The 20,630-nt window shown below is 37.3% G+C and overlaps 2 protein-coding genes and 1 long non-coding RNA gene across 4 annotated transcripts; 1 reads left to right on the forward strand and 2 right to left on the reverse strand.

The window, feature by feature from the left end:
• The first annotated feature begins 2,019 nt into the window (after positions 1-2,019).
• On the forward strand, positions 2,020-14,463 carry LOC106875880 (nucleoside diphosphate kinase 7). 2 transcript variants are annotated; one of them, XM_089349624.1, is made up of 10 exons: positions 2,059-2,185; positions 2,267-2,398; positions 3,611-3,721; positions 6,683-6,849; positions 8,887-9,048; positions 9,613-9,767; positions 10,072-10,221; positions 11,698-11,933; positions 13,705-13,812; positions 14,341-14,463. In XM_089349624.1, exons 2-10 carry the CDS (start codon positions 2,396-2,398, stop codon positions 14,371-14,373), a joined length of 1,125 nt encoding a protein of 374 aa, XP_089205750.1. In that variant the 5' UTR covers positions 2,059-2,185; positions 2,267-2,395; the 3' UTR covers positions 14,374-14,463. The 2 variants fall into 2 exon arrangements, with proteins under 2 accessions (XP_089205749.1, XP_089205750.1); XM_089349623.1 differs by lacking the exon at positions 2,267-2,398 and having other exon boundaries at positions 2,020-2,185.
• Positions 2,182-5,368, reverse strand: LOC149136680 (uncharacterized). Its single transcript, XR_016241192.1, has 3 exons — positions 5,280-5,368; positions 3,362-3,429; positions 2,182-2,275 (listed from the first exon to the last, which is right to left on the reverse strand). It is a non-coding gene; the product is annotated as an uncharacterized LOC149136680 (long non-coding RNA).
• Positions 14,464-17,897: 3,434 nt separating the features above from the next.
• On the reverse strand, positions 17,898-19,568 carry LOC106875881 (EPM2A-interacting protein 1). Its single transcript, XM_014924181.2, has one exon. The coding sequence runs from the start codon at positions 19,566-19,568 to the stop codon at positions 17,898-17,900; it is 1,671 nt and encodes a 556-aa protein (XP_014779667.2).
• Between the last annotated feature and the right edge of the window lie 1,062 nt (positions 19,569-20,630).

Raw genomic sequence — 20,630 nt, forward strand, 5'->3', positions numbered from 1 at the left:
ACAACGATAGCACAAGCGCGCCATTCATTGTATTTCAGCTATAATCAGGTCAGAGGAAATTGGTTCCTTTCTAAATTTTTTAGAGACCCCAAGATATGCCATCAGCGCAGGTAATTGCAAGGCTGGGGCGTTGAAACATCCAGCATCCCCACCCCACGAGCATTCTCTAATACTTTAATGAGATAGGACTCAAACGAAATCAAAACTTAGTCTTGCTAGGGGACCAGTACCCATTCTTCAACGTTTCAAAAGCCACACATAGGATCGGGAACAAGAGATGCAAGGGTTACAAGAGCACCCACAAAAATTTTCATGGGTCAATAAAAACGCTTTGAACATTCTCCTGAAAAACTTCATCGGACCTGGGTTTGCATTCCCCGAGCAAAATTCGTTCCCTTACTTATAAATTTACAAGTTGAAAGTATTATTTACAGACATATTGTAGTATTTTAATTGCCGGATTTCGTTGAATATTATGCTTCGCTTAGGAAATGTAAGAGGGCTGAAACAGGATTGTTACTTCAAAGACAAGGCGTAGACATGACTGTGTGATTAAGAAGTTCGTTCTTTAGCCAGGTGGGTTTCGGTTCAATCCCACTGCAAGACACCTTGGACAAGTATGTTCTATAGCTCCTGGTCGATCAATGCCTTGTAAGTGAATTTGGTAGAACGAAACTTTATGGAAGCCCATTATGTATATATACATTTCTGTGAGTGTGTGTGTGTGTGTGTGTCCTTGTGCTTGTGTACCTGTCTCGCGCACACTGCTTGACAATCAATGTTGGTTTACATTGTTTACAATTGACAAATATTTGTCCTCATCTTGTTTGTTGTTAACACAACGTTTCGGCTGATATACACTCCAGCCTTCTTCTGGTGTCTTGGGGAAATTTTAAACCTGAGCTCTCATTCTTAAGGTATTTTTAGATGTTGTTGTTGTTATTATTATTATTATTATTATTATTATTATTATTATTATTATTCAGGTCGCTGGCTGGAATCGACCTCGGAATCTTGGGGTTAGTAGTCCGCGCTCTTAACCACTACGCCACATAATAATAATAATAATAATAATAATAATAATAATAATAATAATAATAATGATAATAATAATAATAACAACAACAACATCGAAAAATACCTCAGCAATGAGAACCCAGGTTCAAAAATTTTCCCAAGACACCTGATGAAGGCTGGAAGGTATATCAGCCGAAACGTGTTAACAACAAACAAGATGAGGACAAATATCCGTCAAATGTAAATAATGTACATAATTCCTCATCTCTTAAATATAGAACTGTTGGTTTGTTTACAACCTCGTAACATCGGTGGATAGACAAGAGAGATATTAGAATAAGTTCTAGACTTTAAAAAAAATTAGTACTAAATCCCTCAAGGTAGTGCCCCAGCTAGGCCGCAATCTAAGGACTGAAACAAGATTAAAAGATTCACTCACATCGTCTTGAATAGTTTTTAATAAAGTAATCTCGATATTTGTTTTTGAGATTGTAAACACATATAGGGAGCTTTTGTTCACGAATTGCATAGATAATTTGAGTAAATCGAAGATTTTGTCTCACTACATTGTATGATAGGATCTACCTGACGTCTATTTAAGTAATAACACTCGCACCGCTTGGGATATATTTTCCTCTTCTTTATTGCGAATAACTATCGCCGTTGTTGTTTACCCCGAGGTCAAACGCACCCAGGTCCAAAACTACAGTACCAAAATGATCTGGCTGCTATTTCTAGCATTTCGAAGCTCCTAGCACCCCGAGATTGAGCAAACGTATCATCAAAAGTTATTCCAACTGTGATCATTCCAGCAAAGATTATCCAGATCCAGAACTTGGATCTTTTCTGTTTGGCTATCACACCAATACGTCTTTCTTCTTTAAAACACAGCTCGCCGTAATTTGGGAGAAACCTGGCAGCTATTTTTAGCATTTCGAAGCTTCTAACACATAGAAGCCCCGTCTAAGTCAGCTGTGAATGGTTTAATGTTGTTTCCGGAAGAGATATTTATAAATTCTTCCGGTTTAGAACCGTTGCTAACAACAACTTCCAAACTAAAAGAAAATGGCTCGATTTTCATAAGTTTGATTTAGAATTCTCTGCGTTGAAAAAATAAGAAATTACTTACATCACGATGTTAGGAGGTTCTTTAGAACATCAGGATTCAGTAAGTCGAAGTCTTTTTCTGTTTACATATAATGTGGTTCTGTTTTACTAATATTTACATTTCTTTCTTCTCTCTCATTAGTTACCACAACTGTTTGTTTGGCGGTTGCAGAAAGAGAAAAACAACAACAAAAACAGTTTTATTTCCCCGCCAAAATACAGATCATAATCAGTTTAAAAAAAATATAATTAAAGGTAGTTCTATTAAGATATGGTAATTATTAAATATCGCATTATTTCAATATTTACAGTTACTTTAAACGGTTGTTAATTTATTGGTATAACTACAGAAATATGCTCCTCCCTTACGCTCAAGTTTCCTTCATAGCTTTAGAATGCATATTTTTTAATGAAATCTTCTCGATATCCGTTATAAAGGATGGATGTAGATTAAGATTATTGGGGCAGGAGAAGGGCTGGCAAAATTGTTAGAGCGTCGAACAAAATGCTTAGCGGCATTTCGTCCCATTTTAACGTTCTGAGTTCAAATTCCGCCAAGTTCGACTTCGCCTTTCATCCTTTCGGGGTCGATAAAATAAGTACCAGTCGAGCGCTGAGGTGGATGTAATCGATTTTCCCCCTTCCACCAGATTTTAGTCCTCTTGCTTATAGTAGAAAGAGTTATTTTGAGGTGTTTGTGTGATGGGGGAATCATTCTCTCTCCCACCTAACTTTGTTATATGCATATTTCGGTTAAACTAAAGCGTTTGACCCAAGTATTTTTTTTTGCTCTGGTCAAACGCTTTAGTTTAACCCATTATTTCTTCAGGATTACAAGGGTAAATATTACGATTATATTGATAAAATTTCAAAACGCAAAAAAAAAAAAAAAGAAGAAAGGAAGAAAATATCTATGATTTGCACTGCATCATCTAAAAAGTAATTCTAGAAAATATTATTAAAAAAATATTTCTCTTATGTTACGAAAATCCACTGCATGGCACCTTGTGCAAATGTCTTCTACTACAGCCTTGAGCCAACCAAAGCCTTGTGAGTGAATTTGGTAAATGGAAACTGAAAGAAGCCTGTCGTATATATATATGTATGTATGTATGTATATATTTGTGTATCTGTGTTTGTTCACCCACCGTCGCTTGATAACCGATGTTGGTGTGTTTACATCCCTGTAACTTAGCAGTTCGGCAAAAGCGGCTGATAAAATATGTACTAGGCTTACAAAGTATAAGTCCTGGGGTCACCTTCTTCAGCTTAAGGCGGTGCTCCAACATGGCTGCAGTCAAATGACTGAAACAAGTAAAAGAGTAAAAGAACACTGTTAGAAGGTTTAATGCTGTGTCATTGTCTGAAATAAAATCTCTTCATGGACTTGTGTTAAAACATTTATGTACATTGGAGTGAGAAAAACATCATTGCTGTAGTGACTCACAAGACAGACAGACATGTTTCATCTTTTTCTTTTGTGCAGGAGGAAGATGGTAAGCGTTACTGCTTCGTTGTCGACTGGTACGATGCTGTTGCTTCACTGACACGGCGCTACCAGTTTCTCTACTACCCTAAAGACAAGTCTGTGGAAATGGTAAGTATAATTAAATCTAATGAATTTATTGGGGAGCCAAGATTCACAAGACCAGAATATTGATGTAGTGATTTTTGCCCTAACTGGCTTCCCATAGTTTCTCTATACTTATATATTAGCTATACACATACATTAGTTATATGCATGCATTAAGCTATATGCATACATTAACTATATGCATACATTAGCTATATGTATACATTAGCTGTACACAGACAGTTTCTCTGTATACATACTTTAGCTATGTGGAGGCGCAATGGTCCGGTGGTTAGGGCAGTTTGGATGCCCTTCCAAATGCCAATCATTTACTATGTAGACTGGATGCTTTTTAAATGGTGCCTGCTCTGATAGGCCCGCCAAGTAACTTTGTAAGACAAAGATCTTTTGAGAAGAGAGGGGGCATTGGAGGAGGTGATCTTATGTCAGATGATGAATGATTATAGTGCAACAGAGACAGAAACAGATGTTTTGCTGTAGAGAAGGTACTTGGTTACCCAGCCAGAGAGAAAAAAAGGGAGTGAGAAAGTTAACAAGAAAGAGGGACCATAAGAAATATAGGAGTGGCTTTATAGGCGCAGGAGTGGCTGTGTGGTAAGTAGCTTGCTTACCAACCACATGGTTCCGGGTTCAGTCCCACTGCGTGGCATCTTGGGCAAGTGTCTTCTACTATAGTCTCAGGCCGACCAAAGCCTTGTGAGTGGATTTGGTAGACGGAAACTGAAAGAAGCCCGTCATATATATGTATATATATATATATATATATGTGTTTGTGTGTCTGTGTTTGTCCCCCTAGCATTACTTGACAACCGATGCTGGTGTGTTTATGTCCCCGTCACTTAGTGGTTCGGCAAAAGAGAACGATAGAATAAGTACTAGGCTTACAAAGAATAAGTCCTGGGGTCGATATGCTCGACTAAAGGCGGTGCTCCAGCATGGCCGCAGTCAAATGACTGAAACAAGTAAAAGAGTAAAGAGAAAAACAAATTGTCTTAAATCTATAAGTGAGAGATATACAGTTACAGCACCGAAGAGTAAAGCTTATTTGCCAACAGAATGTGACAGTCCTACACAGGATGATGTTACTACTGTTTAGCCCCAGGAAAACATCTTTTCCAGCTGGCTTCCGACACACAGCTTGTGCCCGTATGGCATGAGAAAGGGAGTTTATCGGTCCCAGGACAGAAACTGTGTGTCAATAGCCAGCTGGAAAAGATTTTTTCCTGGGGCTGAACAGTAGTAAATATATAATTATTCAAGGTTTAATGGTTGTTTGTCTTAGAAAGACTGAATTTATGGACAAAAGAAATAGGAACAAACCAACAACACTATGTAACAGCTGGTGTGGTGGTGGTGGTGGTAGAGAGACAGTAGATGTTGATATATTGGTAGGTTGTGGGAAACATAATCTGAAATGTTGGTTTAATTTTGTGCTACTTCTTTTGTTCTCAATGAAAAAACAAACAACAGGTGGATAACTGCAGAATGGGGTCAATGAAGTTGGGAGAGAAGCATGAAATATTTCAATTGAAATTCAGAGAAATACTCTTCAAAATCTCACCTTGATATCAACTGTCCCTTTCTCCTAAAATTCCTGGTCTTGTGCTTAAATTAAAAATAGTTGTTGTAGTTGCTACTCCTACTACTACTACCACCACAACTACTGCTGCTGTTGCTGCTACTTCTACTACTACTACTACTGAAATTTTGCCTTTCTACCATTGTGGGTTAATAAAATAAAGTACCAATGAAGTACTGGAGTGAATAAAATTGACTGACCCCTACCCACTAAAATTGCTGGCCACGTGCCAAAATTTGAAACCATTTTTATTATTATTATTATCATCATCATCATCGTCGTTATTAGTATTATTACCTCTACCTTAGCGAAGGTGGAGGTATTTTCAGTCGTGTCTGTTTGTCTGTGGACAAGATATCTCAAGAACTGCTGGATGGATTCGGATGAAACTTTTAGAGATATTTGGCCTCGTGACTGGCACAAATTCATTAGATTTTGGGATTGATCCAGTACCAGACAAGGATTCTGGATTATTTTTCCTGTTTTTTACTTTATTTTTGAGAGCAGTCGGGTTCATTTTTAGTATTCTCGTTTTGGCAGAGAAGAAAAGCAGATCTTATTCTGCTTAGTGACTGTTTCCATCTACTAAATCAACCCACAAGGCTTTGGTTGGTTCTGGGTTTTAATAAAAGACACTTGTTCAAGGTGTCACACTGTGGGACTGAACCCCAAACCATGTAGTTGGAGAGCATATTATTTTATAGCATGCTTATTCACACTATTTTATTGTTATTACTTTATTTTAACGTGTGTGGAGGCGCAATGGCCCAGTGGTGAGGACAGTGAACTCGTGGTTGTGGGATCACAGTTTCGATTCCCAGACCGGGTATTGTGAGTGTTTATTGAGCGAAAACACCTAAAACTCCACGTGACTCCGACAGGGGGTAGTGGCGAATCCTGCTGTACTCTTTCACCGCAACTTTTTCTCACTCTTTCTTCCTGTTTTTGTTGTACCTGTATTTCAAAGGGACAGCCTTGTCACACTCTGTGTCACGCTGAATCTCTCCGAGAACTATTTTAAGGGTACACATGTCTGTGGAGTGCTCAGCCACTTAGACGTTAATTTCACGAGCAGGCTGTTCCGTTGATCAGATCAACTGGAACTTTCCTCGTCATAACTGACGGAGTGCCACAATTTTAACGTGTATAAGGAACCCCCTAATTTTTGGGGCTTAAAATTTGGAAAAACGGTTTTGTAAGGGATTATAATTCTATCCATGTATAAGAAACTCCCATATTTTGTTAACCTAATTTTTGACAAAAACGGGTTCCTTATACATGTTGAAATACGGTATATGTTAAACTGATAAAAAAAAAAAAAGAAAAACAAAAAGTTTTTTTTAATACAAAGAAATATGATTTTTTAAAATAATATTTATTTCCAGTACGAGTACAAGAAGCATCGAGTTTTCCTAAGGCGAACTGTTTGTGAAAATATCAGTTTAGAAGACCTCTACATTGGAAGTGTTCTTAATTTATTCTCCCGACAACTTACTGTTGTAGACTTTGGAGATGAATTTACCAGAAGGGAACTCACAAATCAAACTCAGAAGTAAAAATGATGTTCTTTTAACCTTTTATTACCGTATTCCTGTTGAAATTCATTGTCTTTCTTTTAATTAATTTTGAAAATAGCAAAGAAATTTTGTAAAATGTTTGTATTTATTAAGCTACTGTTTATTACATAAATTTAACATGAAAATTTGGTGGAAAGTTTTCATTGAAAACACTTTAACCCTTTGTTGCCATATTTCATTTGAATGACACTGCTTTTGTTTCAACTAATTTTGAAAATAATGAAGAATTTAGTAAAATAACTGTCACTATTATGCTGGTGTTTGGAATATAAACATGAAATTCTGTGGCAAGGTTTTAGTTTTGATCATGTTAACCCTTCTGTTACTATGTTTCTGTTGAAATATAATCTCTTTATGTCAATTAATTTTTGAAATAATGAAAAATTTATCAAGATAACTTTGAAACATAAATTAACATGAAATTTCAAAAAGGTTTCAAATTAAATCACCACAAAATGGTGTCTGTATCATAGAGCCAGGGGTGGTTTCAAGTTGGTGTCAAAAACATTAGAGATTTTTGTTTTGTTTTAATCTAGTTTTGTTTTAATCAATATCTTCTCTTGTTATTGTGATTTGATTCATACATGATTGACCCAGCATCCATATTGATGAGTTAATTGATATTTCATAAATCTTATTTAACATATGTGGGACAGTGATAACCTAATATAGCCAATTTTACTTCATTAACAGGTTGTATTAGTATGTATTGTTAGGTATAAGGCAGTGAGCTGATAGAATCATTAACATGCTGGACACAATGCTTTTGTTTGTCTTTACATTCATCATCATCATCGTTCAACATCCGCTTTCCATGCTGGCATGGGTTGGACGGTTTGACTGGGGACTGGCAAGCCAGAAGGCTGTACCAGGCTCTAATCTGACCTGGCAAGGTTTCAACAGCTGGGTGCCCTTCCTAAGGCCAACCACTCTGAGAGTGTAGTGGGTGCTTTTTATGTGCCACCGGCATGAGGGCCAGTCAGGAGGTACTGGCATTGACCACGACTTTTTACGTGCCACCGGCATGGGAGCCAGTCAGGCAGCACTGGCAACGAACAGGCTTGAATGGTTCTTTTCACATGCTGCCAGCACAGGACCAGTCAGCCAGCACTGGCATCAACGTCAGCCAGCACTGGCATCAACCTGAGTTCAAATTTTGCTGAGGTTGGGGGTTGATGTAATCGACTTACTCCCTCCCCAGAAATTGCTGGCCTTGTGCTAACATTTGAAACCAATATGTAAAAGGCACTGGCACCAGTGGATTTAACATGGCTACGTTAAATCCACTGGTGTTGGTGCCATGTAAAAAGCAACCAGTACACTCTGTAAAGTAGTTGGAGTTAGGAAGGGTATCTGGCCATAGAAACCATGTCAAAATGGACAATGGTGACTTGTGAAACCCCTGGCCTTACCAGATCCTTTCAAACTGTCCTACCCATGCCAGAATGGAAAATAGATGTTAAATGATGATGATGATGATGAAACTGCATACCTGTGAGCCAGTGATTGCTGAATATTGAGAGTGAATTCCTCCCAATTAGGGAGATGGTCTTCATTTGGATGTGGTTCATTATGTCCGTGTGTGTGTAGCATTATCACTGTCCCACTTATGTGAACAGTGATCTAATGTAGGTCACACCTTGGCTCTAGGCAGTATTATCAGTTCATCTGTTGTTTGTGACAATGATGAAGGACATCACATGGGAGAAGATGGGACATGGTGTGTTTGGCCATGACCAGTTAGGTTGGGCACTGGTGTTCTGTTAGGACTGAAGGCATGGAATTAGTTCTAGACTTGTGTAGTTCACATTTTCTTTCTACCCCTGCAATCCTAACAGCAAGTACCCTGTAACTGATGGCTATTTAGCATGCAATGTTAAGTCTAGTGCTTTCAATGGCTGGTTGGAAAGCAAACTTTTCGACCAGACATGTTTGCACCTATCCAAAATATTTTCTGATATTTTCTTGGTGACACGACACTTTTTTTTGTTTTCTTTTTCCTTTTCTTTCAGAACTCTTGGCTTGCTGAATTCGAAAGCTGTTCCGAAAATGGGAGAAATGCTTGAATTTATTCAGAATAAAGGATTAAAGATAACAAAGATGAAGATGTGTGTGCTGACGCGAGCAGAAGCTGCAGAATTTTGTGTCGGTTATAAGGACAAAGAATTTTACCTGTAAATTTCAAATCGCATTTATACAACTATTCATTCTCTTTTTATTTAGTGTTTTTTTTTTTTGTCTTCTTCTAACCAACTTAAGAAAGCAATCACTGCTGGAAACAAAGCAATCACTGCTGGAAACAAAGCAATCACTGCTGAGCCTGATTGTCTGCAGCTCAAGTGTCTGAACGGAGTGGCAGAATTGGTAAAATGGTAGACAAAATATTTTATGGTATTTAGTTAATTGCAGTCGTGGCAGATATCAGTGTCAAGCAAATGGCACCTGTGCCAGTAACATGTAAAAGCACCCATTACACTCTCGGAGTGGTTGGTGTTAGGAAGGGCATCCAGCTGTAGAAAACCATGCCACATCGGTTTCAAAGTGACGAACATATTTTGACAAATTAAATTTACATGTTGAAGTGAATCTAATGGTTTTTCTGTGTTTTTAAATGGCTTATAAACACCTTCCATGCTGCAATTGTTTTTGTTTCAGCACACGATCTCAGATCACATTATTTGCTATGCAAGTACATCTCTGTAATTAATTCATTTATTTTCCCATTTATTGATTGGCAGCAAGTTGATAGATAACATGACATCTGGTCCTGTAGTGGCTCTGGAATTATTGGGAGATGATGCCATATGTGCCTGGTTAAGAGCGATAGGTCCTGAAAATGCAGAAGAGGCTGTTGCAAGTGCTCCACTGACTGTAGCTTCTCAGTTTGGTGAAGGTATGTTGAATAGTCACCACCACCACCACCACCACCATCATCAGTATTGTTTTAACGTCCACTTTTCTATGCTTGCGCTGGTTGGGTAGAATTCATTGAAGCAGATGTACAACCGGATACCCTTCCTGTTACCAACCCTCACTGTTTCCCAGCAAGGTAACATATCCTCAGGTGTGTTTTTCACAGAATACTGGAAATGAATGACAGTGGTAGTGGTGGTGGCGGCAGCGATGATGATGATGATGATATTAATTTAGTTTATGAGATGAATTTAATATTTAATAAGATTCTATATATTTCCCAGCTAATCTCTGCTATGGACCAAGATGTGCCGGTGAAGCAGCACAGCAGCTAGAATTTTTCTTCCCAACTTCTGGTGGTATTATTCGTAGGAACTCTGTTGTCCTGGAAGATTGTACCTGTTGCGTGGTCAAACCACATGCTGTCCTCAGTGGTGAGTTTGTTTCTTTAGATTTCCATTTTGTTTTTCTTTTTTGATGAATTTGGTTACTGTGGGAATGAAATAAATTCTTATGAAGCTGATCATCATCATCGTTTAACGTCCACTTTCCATGCTAGCATGGGTTGGACGATTTGACTGAGGACTGGTGAACCAGATGGCTACACCAGGCTCCAATCTGATTTGGCAGAGTTTCTACAGCTGGATGCCCTTCCTAGCGCCAACCACTCTGAGAGTGTAGTGGGTGCTTTTATGCGCCAGCGGCACGAAGGCCAGTCAGGCGGTACTGGCAACGGCCATGCTCAAAATGGTGTATTTTACGTGCCACCTGCACAGAGCCAGTCCAGTGGCACTGGCAACGATCTTGCTTGAATGTCTTTTCACGTGCCAGGAAGGCGACACTGGGCACAGGTGCCATAACGATTTCGCTTTTGCTGATCTGAAACATAACTCATAAAAACATCAAGCCAACAAGGGATCCTCTACATGGTGTCTCAGTGGAATTTGAACTCAGAAACTAAAGGGTTGGAAGAAATGCCACCGAGCATTTTGTCCAATGTCTCAATGATTCCACCAGACATAAAGTCCAATGTCCAGTGTCTCAATGATTCTGCCAGCTTAAGACATAAAGTCGAACATTCGAGGCAGGAAACAGTCAACGAAATTGACCCCAATATTTCTAACGTTTCTGCCAGCTTGCCACCTTATTTTGTTCTTCTGCTGAGGGAGCAGGGAAGGGATAAAAATTGTGATGATGAAGTGTCTGGGTGAATCCTCAAGGTATGAGGTGAGAAGTGAATGGGGGTAGAAAAACCAGGAGTGTGGGTGAATAAATGTTACAAAAGTGTATGGAAGAATTAATGAGGTGTGTGTGAAAATAATGAATGAAGAATTAGTGTTTGTTTATCATGCTGGCATGGGTTGGACAGTCAGAGAGGTGCCCAGGCTCCATTGTCTGTTTTGGCATGGTCTTTTTATGACTAGATGCCCTTCCTAATGCCAACCACTTTACAGAGTGTACTGGGTGCTTTTTACATAGCACCAGCATAGGTGCTTAATATGTGGCACTGGCACGGGTGCCGATTATGTCGCACTGGCACAAGTGCCTCTTACATGGTTCTAGTATGGATGTTCCTTACTTGTTACTGACATGGGTGCCACTTACTTGGTACCGGTACAAGCACTAGCGTAACTAGGGGTGGAGGCGGTAGGGTCAGCACTTTTGGGTCTGCTGTAGGCAATATGTGTTTTTTGTGGGGTCCGAGAGCTACGCTAGTGGGTATGAATGCCTTTTTACATGACATCAGCATGGGTGTTTTAGGTATGGTACTGGCACAGGTGCCTTTTATGTGGTGAATGTAGCGAAAGGTAGATACAGGGTGGACGAATAAGTAAATAGTTAAATAAATTCATGTGATCTTTGTTTGAATTAAACTGAAAATCTTTCTTTGTATTTGGTTTTTAATTCAGGGCTTGCTCCTAAAATCATAAAAGCAATAACAGATGCTGGTTTTGAAATAACTGCGATCCAGATGTTTCACTTGGAACGAGTCTGTGCTGAAGAATTCCTCGAAGTGTACAAAGGAGTTGTGCCAGAATATCCATCGATGGTCACTGAACTGACCAGTGGACCATGTGTGGCTATTGCTCTGCGGGCAAAAGATGCTCCGAAGGCCTTCCGGGAAATGACTGGTCCTGCTGATCCTGTAAGTTACTTCAGTTCCTGTCTTTCCTAAAAGAGTGTTTTATGCTGTTTTTCGTAGACTTTTAGTCACAGGCATGTTTGTAGGGTTAAACAGGTAACCATATGGTATTTGGGTTCAACCACATTGTGTGGAACCTTGGGCAAGGGTCTTCTATTATAACCAAGCCTGACTAAAGCCTTGTGAGTGACTTTGCGAGATAGAAACTGTGTGGAAGCCCATATTATATATATATATATATATATATATATATATATATATATCCCTCTCTCTCTCTTTCGGAGAGGCACAAGCACATACACAGACATATACACACACGGCAGTAACTTCCGCCTACCAAATGCAATCACAAGGCCTCGGTCGGCCCAGGGCTATAGCAGAAGACAGTTACCCAAGATGCTATGTGGTGGGACTGAACCCGAAACCATGTAGCTGGGGAGCAAGCTTCCTAACCACACAGCCATGCCCATGCTCACACACACACACACACATATATATATATATGTGTATATATATATATATATATATATATATATATATATATATATATATTGTTATGTAGATAGGATTAAAACCCAAGTTGTTTTTAGCCTGAAGAATTACTTATTAGAGATATTCTACATGTTTTCTCCTATATGCACAATTTTGTAACTCCTATTAGCAAATGAAACATGTGTAATGGTGAGTAAATAACACCCCAAAATTTTCCGATCTCCTGTTTTGATTGATACATATTTACATACACACACACACATATATATATATATATATATATATATATATATATATATATATGTATGTATGTATGTATGTATAAACTACACTGGCATTGTTGTGTAGTTAAGAAATTTATTTCTCAATCACATGGTTTTGGGTTCAGTCCCACTGCGTGGCACCTTGGGCAAGCGTCTTCTGCTATAACCTCAAGCTGACCTTAGCTTTGTGAGTGAATTTGGCAGATGGAAACTGAAAGAGATTTGTCATATAATTATGTGTGTGTATGTTTGTTTGCTCTCCTTGTCTTGACATTCTATGAAAGTTGTGAAAAGGTGTTACTACCATAGAAGCATTATCCTTCACTTCCACTGTTCAGCCATGAGGAATTGTTAACTTGTTTGGAAGCAAATGATGATTGATGACAAGAAGAGCATCTGACTGTAGAAAATCTGCCTCAATTAATTTCATATGAGCCATGCAGCATGGAAAAGTGGATGTTGTGCATAGTAAAAAAGAGGCACTTATGTGCAATATATTTGTGTTGTGATGTCTTAAACCACCTTGGTTAATGCTTCTCTTCCAACTGAAGAGATTTTTGTCTTGCTAGTTACTTGATGACCTTATTGGTGTTGGTACCACACAAAAAGCATCAGTGATGGTCTCATGTAAACAGCACTGTTGCTGGTGTCATGTAAAAAGCGCCGGTGATAGTGTCACATTAAAAGCACTGATACTGGTGTCACATAAGAAGCATGATGCTACTTACATGGGTCCACACAAAAAGCACCCAGTACATTCTGTAAAGTAGTTGGCATTAGGAAGGGCATCCAACCCTTGAAACCATACCAAAACAGACAATAAAATCTGGTGTGGGCCCTGACCTTACCAATTCTATTGTTCAGCAGTTGTAATACAAAATGAATGAATAAATAATTAAATGATATAATCCAGATTGTTAATTGTTAAAAATTAAAAATCTAAAAAGAAATAAATAAAAATGTTAGGAAAAGAGTCCGGCTGACAAAATATTGTTTTTTTCTATTTTGATTTTCTTCAGGAGATAGCTCGACATTTACGACCACGCTCACTACGTGCCCTTTTTGGAATTGATAAAATCAAAAATGCTGTCCACTGCACAGATCTACCTGAAGATGGCATTTTAGAAGTAAGTATTACATTTAATCTAGTCCTATGACAGTTCATGTGAAAGCACATGGTTTAGTGGTTAGGGTGTTCAGCTCATGATCACAAGGTTGTGAGTTCGATTCTCAGTAGCGTGTTGTGTCCTTGAGCAAGATGCTTTATTGCATGTTGCTTCACTCAACTCAACTGGCAAGTATGAATGATACATCATGAGATCATCATCATCATTTAATATCTGTTTTCCATGCTGGCATGGGTTGGATGTTTTCACAGGAGCTAGCAAGCCGAAGAACTCCATCAAGCTTCATTGTATTGGCCAGGTTTCTATGGCTGGATGCCCTTCCTAATGCCAACCACTTTACAGAATGTGCTGGGTGTTTCTTACATGGCACCAATGCCAGCATGGGAAACAGACATTAAAGGATGATGATGGTGGTAATGATATCTAAAATTCTTAACTATTTACATCTATATTTTTTTTCTTAACTAATTAAAATAAACCATTTTATAGAAACAGGATAATTTTTTTAATATATTTCCTTTCTTGTAGGTTGAATATTTCTTCAAGATCTTAGACAGATGAATTTGCCGGATTTATTTAATTTATTTGTTCCATATTCACCATGTGTTTTAAAGATATTCATTATTTTGTGAATAAAGGCTTTGAAAACTCTTTCTCTCTTTTCTTATTTCTTTTCTCTCTTATGGAGAAAGTGCTCCAGCATGGCCCAGACCATGATGATTAAAACTAATTAGAGAACTTCTCTCACTCTTTATAAACACAAATGAGATCCTACAGCAGTAGGATTCTCAAATGATTCATTACAAGTGATATCTATGTGTGATGTGAATATTTAAAAATGTAATTTAAAATGTTAGAAGATATATATGAATGGTTAAGCATTTTGAAAAATGTGTTGTCATATGCAATTGAAACAGCATCAGTCCCTTAGCATTTAAACTAGCCATATCCGGTCCGAATACTCTTCCTGTTTTATGTTTAAACTAGCCAGATCTGGCCTCTCATAAATACCCTACAGTGTCATTGTAAAAAATAACCACCACATCATTGAAATCTTGAATGTATGAGATAATCCCTGAATAATTGAAAACAAATGTGAATAAATAAGTATTACATTTGACAAAGTAATCTGAATGCTGAAAGGTTAAATTAAAATTGTTATCTGTGTATCATAAAAAATGTATAGACACTGTTAAAAGGCATTATGTTGTGGAATTGTCTCATAAAATCTCTTCATAGACATATTGGTTTCAAATTTTGGTACAAGGCCAGCAAGTTTCAGGGAAAGGCAAAGTTGACCTGGGTGGAATTTGAACTCAGAACGAAAAGACAGACGAAATACCGCTAAGCATTTTGCCCGGCGTGCTAACGTTTCTGCCAGCTCGCCACCTTATTGTGTCCTTCTGCTGAGGCTGAGGTAGAAAGTTGTGCACAGTGAAGGAAACATTACTGTAATGCCCTCTTTGAAGAATCTTTGTGGAAGTAACACAGATTTGTGAGGTGTCCAGGTTGTAAATTGATGGTCAGACAGTTGTACATTTTGAGGAAATGACATACTGTGGCATGTTTCTAAAAACCTTATCGAAGAAGATTGAAGAATTTTTGTGAGTATGTGCATCACTTCTCAGGTACTTTGTGTAAGGGTATTGGAAAACCTACACCAGCATGGGGAACAGATGTTAAATGGTGATGAAGATAACCTTGTTAGTTTGAAACAGGGAAACTGAGACAAATCTCCCTCAAATCACATTATTGCATTAAATAAAAGGAAAATGAGATAATGTGCTTCTAGATGCATTATATCTGGAAAAAAAAAACATGAAACAGTCATGACTGGGGCGCCTTTGACCAGAGGTCTGTTCTATCAAGGCTGACTTGTGTTTTAGAAAATTAACTCAGGATGTGACCCGTTTCTACAATTAGACAGAGTTGTCTACCTTGCTCAGGAGCACAGCAAAACGTTTGTAGCGAAAATGAATGTAAAATTTATAAAACAAACCTCAGTTAGCTTCACTTTATCTGGGAGTAGATGCAGTGCAGAAAACATATCTGTTAGGTTCAGCAGGAATTACTTGAAAAGTCCTCAGTACAATGTAAAAATAAATATACAGAACAGAAATTTTTTTTTTTAAATAATACACAAAATGCTCCTTATCCTAGAAAGTGTAACTAAACCACTTAAAATACCAATTCTGTGAAACAACAGTAATGATGTACCCTGATGCAATACCAGGCACTGGCTTTCGTGGCTTCTGATCTTAAAAATTAGATGGTTTAACCCATACACGTTTTGTTTTGGTGTTAAAGATGGGCTACAGCAAATATTCTACTCAAAACCACAGATTTGCTTATCAGTTGTTTGACCTCCACTATTTGAGCATGTCCCTTAGTGACTGATGATATGTGCATCTCTGATCATGAGCAGGAGTAGCGGTGGAGCATCATAGCCATGTGTTGAGAAAGATTTTTAGGGGTTTGAATAATTCAACTCTGGAAACATGGGTGTTTCATTCATCATTCTTAAACAAACCATATTCAGGGACTTTTTGAGTGAGATGGTCTACTCAACCTGAAGAAAATTCTACCTGGGCTCCAACTGCAAGGTCATGCACTGTTTACCTTGATACGAGGTCACCATGCCACACACATGGTTGTGATGCATATGCCTAGTGCACCCTTATCAGATGGGTAGTCATAATTATATTGAGTTTCGCATATTTGTACCCCAGCATCACTTTGATGGCATGCACTACTTTCTCACTCAATAATAATGGTTTCAAATTTTGGCACCAGGCTAGCAGGCTTGGGGGTGGGCGAAGTGAATTAAATCAGCGTCAGTGCTCAACAGGTACCCATTTTATTGACCCCAGAAGGATGAAAGGCAAAGTTGACCTCAACAGGATTTGAACTCAGAACATAAAGACAGATGAAATACTGCAAAGCATTGTGCCCAACGTGCTAATAATTCTGCTACCTTATGATTGTTACTACTACTAATAATTCTTACTAATTTTGGTACAAGGTCAGGAATTTTAGGAGTGGGAGTAAGTCGAGTCCCGTGTTCAACTGTTCCTTACCCTATCAACCTTCCCCAAATGGTTGAAAGGTAAAGTCAACCCTGGTGGAATTTGAACTCAGAATGTAAAGAACCAGAACAAATACAACAAGGCATTTTCCTGATGCTCCAACGATTCTACCAATTCACCATTTTTTGTAATAATAATAAAAATGATGTGTGAATGTTTACATTGTGTGGAGTTGAGCTCCAGACTGGTCTTTGTTGTAATTTCCTTGTCAACAAACTTTCTGATAGTTTAGTGCTTCCAAAGAAAAACCCCCTTACTTGAAAAATAAGGGTTAGCAGCAAAGGCATCCAGCTGTAAAATCATGCTTCATTAATATGTATTCATCTAACCCATGCTAACATAGAAAATGGACATAAAATGAACAAAGAGATAAACAGATTGGATTTGGAACAAATTTACTTACGTTTTTGTCACATGATTTAAAAAATTTTTGTTTTTGTTATCATCAATAGATACATAATGAATTAAAAGTTTAAACTTTATAAATTGAATTCTATAAACCTGAAAACAAGAATCAAAGAAGATGTGCAGTATTGCAGTACATGAGAAGCACCAAAATATGAGCAGACTGTTGTTAGGAGTCTAGGGCATTTACCCCACCATCAACAATTACCCCTGAGGACAACAGATGATGATTTAAAACTTCTTAATATATTGAAGATGGGGTAATTAACCAAGTGGGGTAATTTTCATCAGGGGAAATTGTCCTAGGTGGGGTAATTGTCCTAGGGGGGTAATTATCCTGATACAGTTGATAGATGGTCAAATGATTAAACAAAATAGAAAAAAAAACATAATAAAGAGACACAGAAAGTTATTAATAATTTTTTTGTCATCTGGGCAGAAGGTCAGTAATTTTAGGGGTCAGTCGATTACATTGATCCCAGGTGAAGTCAACCATGGTGGAATTTGAACCTTAAATGTAGTGAGTCAGAAGATATGCCAAGAAGTATTTTGTTCAAAAAATCTCATGATTCTGTGAGCTTGCAACCCTGGAAATTATGAAAAATAAACATAATCTCCTGATATGATGGAAGATGATTTTTTTTCTAAGATGTGTTCCATTCTAGGACAGTAATTTGAAGTTAGAACACGTAAATATGGATGGTGATAAGTTTCGGTAAACTTAGTTTTAAACAAGGAACTATTATTATTTAAATTCATCATGGTAAAAGTTTTCTCACATATATATGTACTTCCAAACAAAGAAGTCATTTGTTGGGCATGATGGCGTAATTTAGGATATTGTTTAGCAGAAAGTTCTTCATAAAAATTAATGAGACTTTTTTCGCAGAAAGGATAATTAAATTTGGAATCATCCTGCAATTCTCTAAGTTCTAATTGAAAGATTGTTGGTGCAGTTTCTGGTTCTACAGTAAAGGGATTTTCAAAAATATCTAAAGCTTGTGAATGCTCCTGTAAGTCCAAAAAATCTATAGCACGTTGAAGAATTTGGGTATATTTTTCAGAAGAAAATGTTTCTAGAATTGTGCAACTCTTATCCAGAACAATACATTCACCTTTATAGACTTTGAAGCCATCATCTAATAGCAGTTTGCAGGTTGCAGAATTAGTCAAATTTTTATCTTTTAGCTGCTCCTGTAGAATTTGGAGTTTTTTTCCAGTTTCTTTGGTATATTCAAAAAGTGTTGTAGCAAATTTACCATTTCCAAGAAGTTGTGTGTTTAACTCATTTAAAACAGATGAAATATCAACCAAAAAGGCCAAATCACACATCCAGTTGCTGTCCATAATATTTACTAACTCGTGATCTTTTTGATACAGAAATTCTTTGATTTCATTTGTTAAAGAAAAAAAGCGTTTGAGACAAGAATAATTGCTGACCCATCTATCTGTAGAAAAATAGACATCACCAAATTCTGCTTTGCAATCTTCCAGGAAACCTTTAAACCTGTTATGTTCATGAACTTCACTTCTTAACAGGTTTACACACTTGACAACAACACTTATAACATTATCCATTAAAAGAACATTGCTAATAAGTGTCTCTTGAGGAATAACACGATGGTAATGGATTAAATTCATGCCATATTTTTGCTTCATTTTTTGGCTTAATAAAGCAACAGCACCAGATTTTGCTGCAATCATAGCTGGTGCACTATCTGTAGTGACCCCTACCAAAAGTTCCCAATTCATATTGTTTGCATTTAAAGCCCGGCATGTGGCGTGAAATATATCAATCCCTGTAGCTTTTTCTGACAGATTTTCTACAGAAAGCAATTCTTCATGAATATCAAAATTCTCTAAAACTCCTCGAATGAAAACCAAAAGTTGTGGGGTCTCACTAATATCGTTACAAATATCTAAGGAAATAGAATAAGCTACAAAACTCTGAGAATGCGTTTGAAGTTGTTTTCGAAGATCTTCAGCCACATCAATAATTCTGCGGAACATTGTCATATTCGACATATCGATATCTTGTAAAAGTTGTTTTTTATCAGGAATAACAACGTCCACTATTTTCATCATGCATTGTTTAAGAAATTCACCTTCGGATAACGGTTTGGCACTCCTGACAAGTTCATAAGCAAGAACATAACTAGCATAGACTGATACTTCGTTTTGGGCAGTTTGGAAAACAAATGTTTGATCAGCAATATCTTTCAAAAGTAATTCTAGCTTCATATTCCGTTCATCGCCTACTAACATGTTATAAGATTTGTGGTGTGAATTGTAATGCCGTTTAATATTATATTCTTTCAAACAGGCACCGATTTTACGACAGATCAGACACAAAACTTTATCGTTCTGTGGAATAACAAAATATTCTTTGGTCCATTTTTCTTGAAATTTTCTATTTTCCTCGCCAATTCGCCGCTTCCTCGGTCTTTCCATGATTTGGCGAGAGTTTAGATGGTAATCAATATAGGAATTATTAATATTATGAACACGACGAGTTAACAAGTGAAATCGACAAGAAGAAAATATTTGTTTTGAAACTAAAATAGTAATACAACCGTAAAAAGGCGATTATTTTCCATCTTCAGTTTATAATAATATAATTAAATAAAATTTCTTACTTGAGGACAACATCCATGCAATATAAATATATAATGTATAATTACTTTTAAAGTCACATACTTATAATATACATCAATAGACAGTATACATATTTGTTCTAGTTGACAATGTTATTTTAAGGGCCGCAGTAGGGCCACGGAGTGTAATTAAAGAAAGGAGAACTTCCACTTAAATACCAAAATATTTTAAAATTCAAAATTCTAATTAACGTTTTTTTTTTATTTCATTCCTCTAAAATTTTAATAATGATCTCAAGTCGTGTTTGACTTTTTTTTTTTTAATTTGATCGAAAATAAACATAAGCTGTTCTAAAATTGTTCAGATTAAAAAATTGTGAAATAATTTGTTGAGCGATAAACAATGTTTTTTTTTTGTTTTTTTTAATTATGTCGAAAATAAAAGCTGTTTGATGTTAATTATAAAAAAAAAGCAATGGGTGAGGAGCAAACGGATGTGATCTGCGGTCCAGTCGGACATTAAGTGCGAACCACACCATTCATTCACATGGCTCCCGTAATGTGGAATTATTTGATGTCTCTCTTCACAAATTATATTTTTGGCAGATTCGTTAATACACCGGATAAAATGCTTTGCGGCATTTCGCCCGTCCTAATGTTCTGAGTTCAAATTCGGCCCTGGCCGAAACTGCCCGGGGGTCAGAAACTGGAGTTTAACCGGCCCGACTTTTAC

This window comes from Octopus bimaculoides, chromosome 3 (genome assembly GCF_046866305.1).
Source record: "Octopus bimaculoides isolate indiv1 chromosome 3, ASM4686630v1, whole genome shotgun sequence".
NCBI classification, from domain to species: Eukaryota; Metazoa; Mollusca; class Cephalopoda; order Octopoda; family Octopodidae; genus Octopus; species Octopus bimaculoides.

Bases quoted from the DNA above. Each gene is read 5' to 3' on its own strand.
- LOC106875880 (XM_089349623.1), top strand. From the start codon at position 2,153: ATGTTAGGAGGTTCTTTAGAACATCAGGATTCA. The intron at 6,850-8,886 runs GTAAAAATGATG...CTTTTCTTTCAG, and splicing joins CTCACAAATCAAACTCAGAA to AACTCTTGGCTTGCTGAATT. The intron at 13,813-14,340 runs GTAAGTATTACA...CCTTTCTTGTAG, and splicing joins CTGAAGATGGCATTTTAGAA to GTTGAATATTTCTTCAAGAT.
- LOC106875881 (XM_014924181.2), bottom strand. From the start codon at position 19,568: ATGTTAGTAGGCGATGAACGGAATATGAAGCTAGAATTACTTTTGAAA.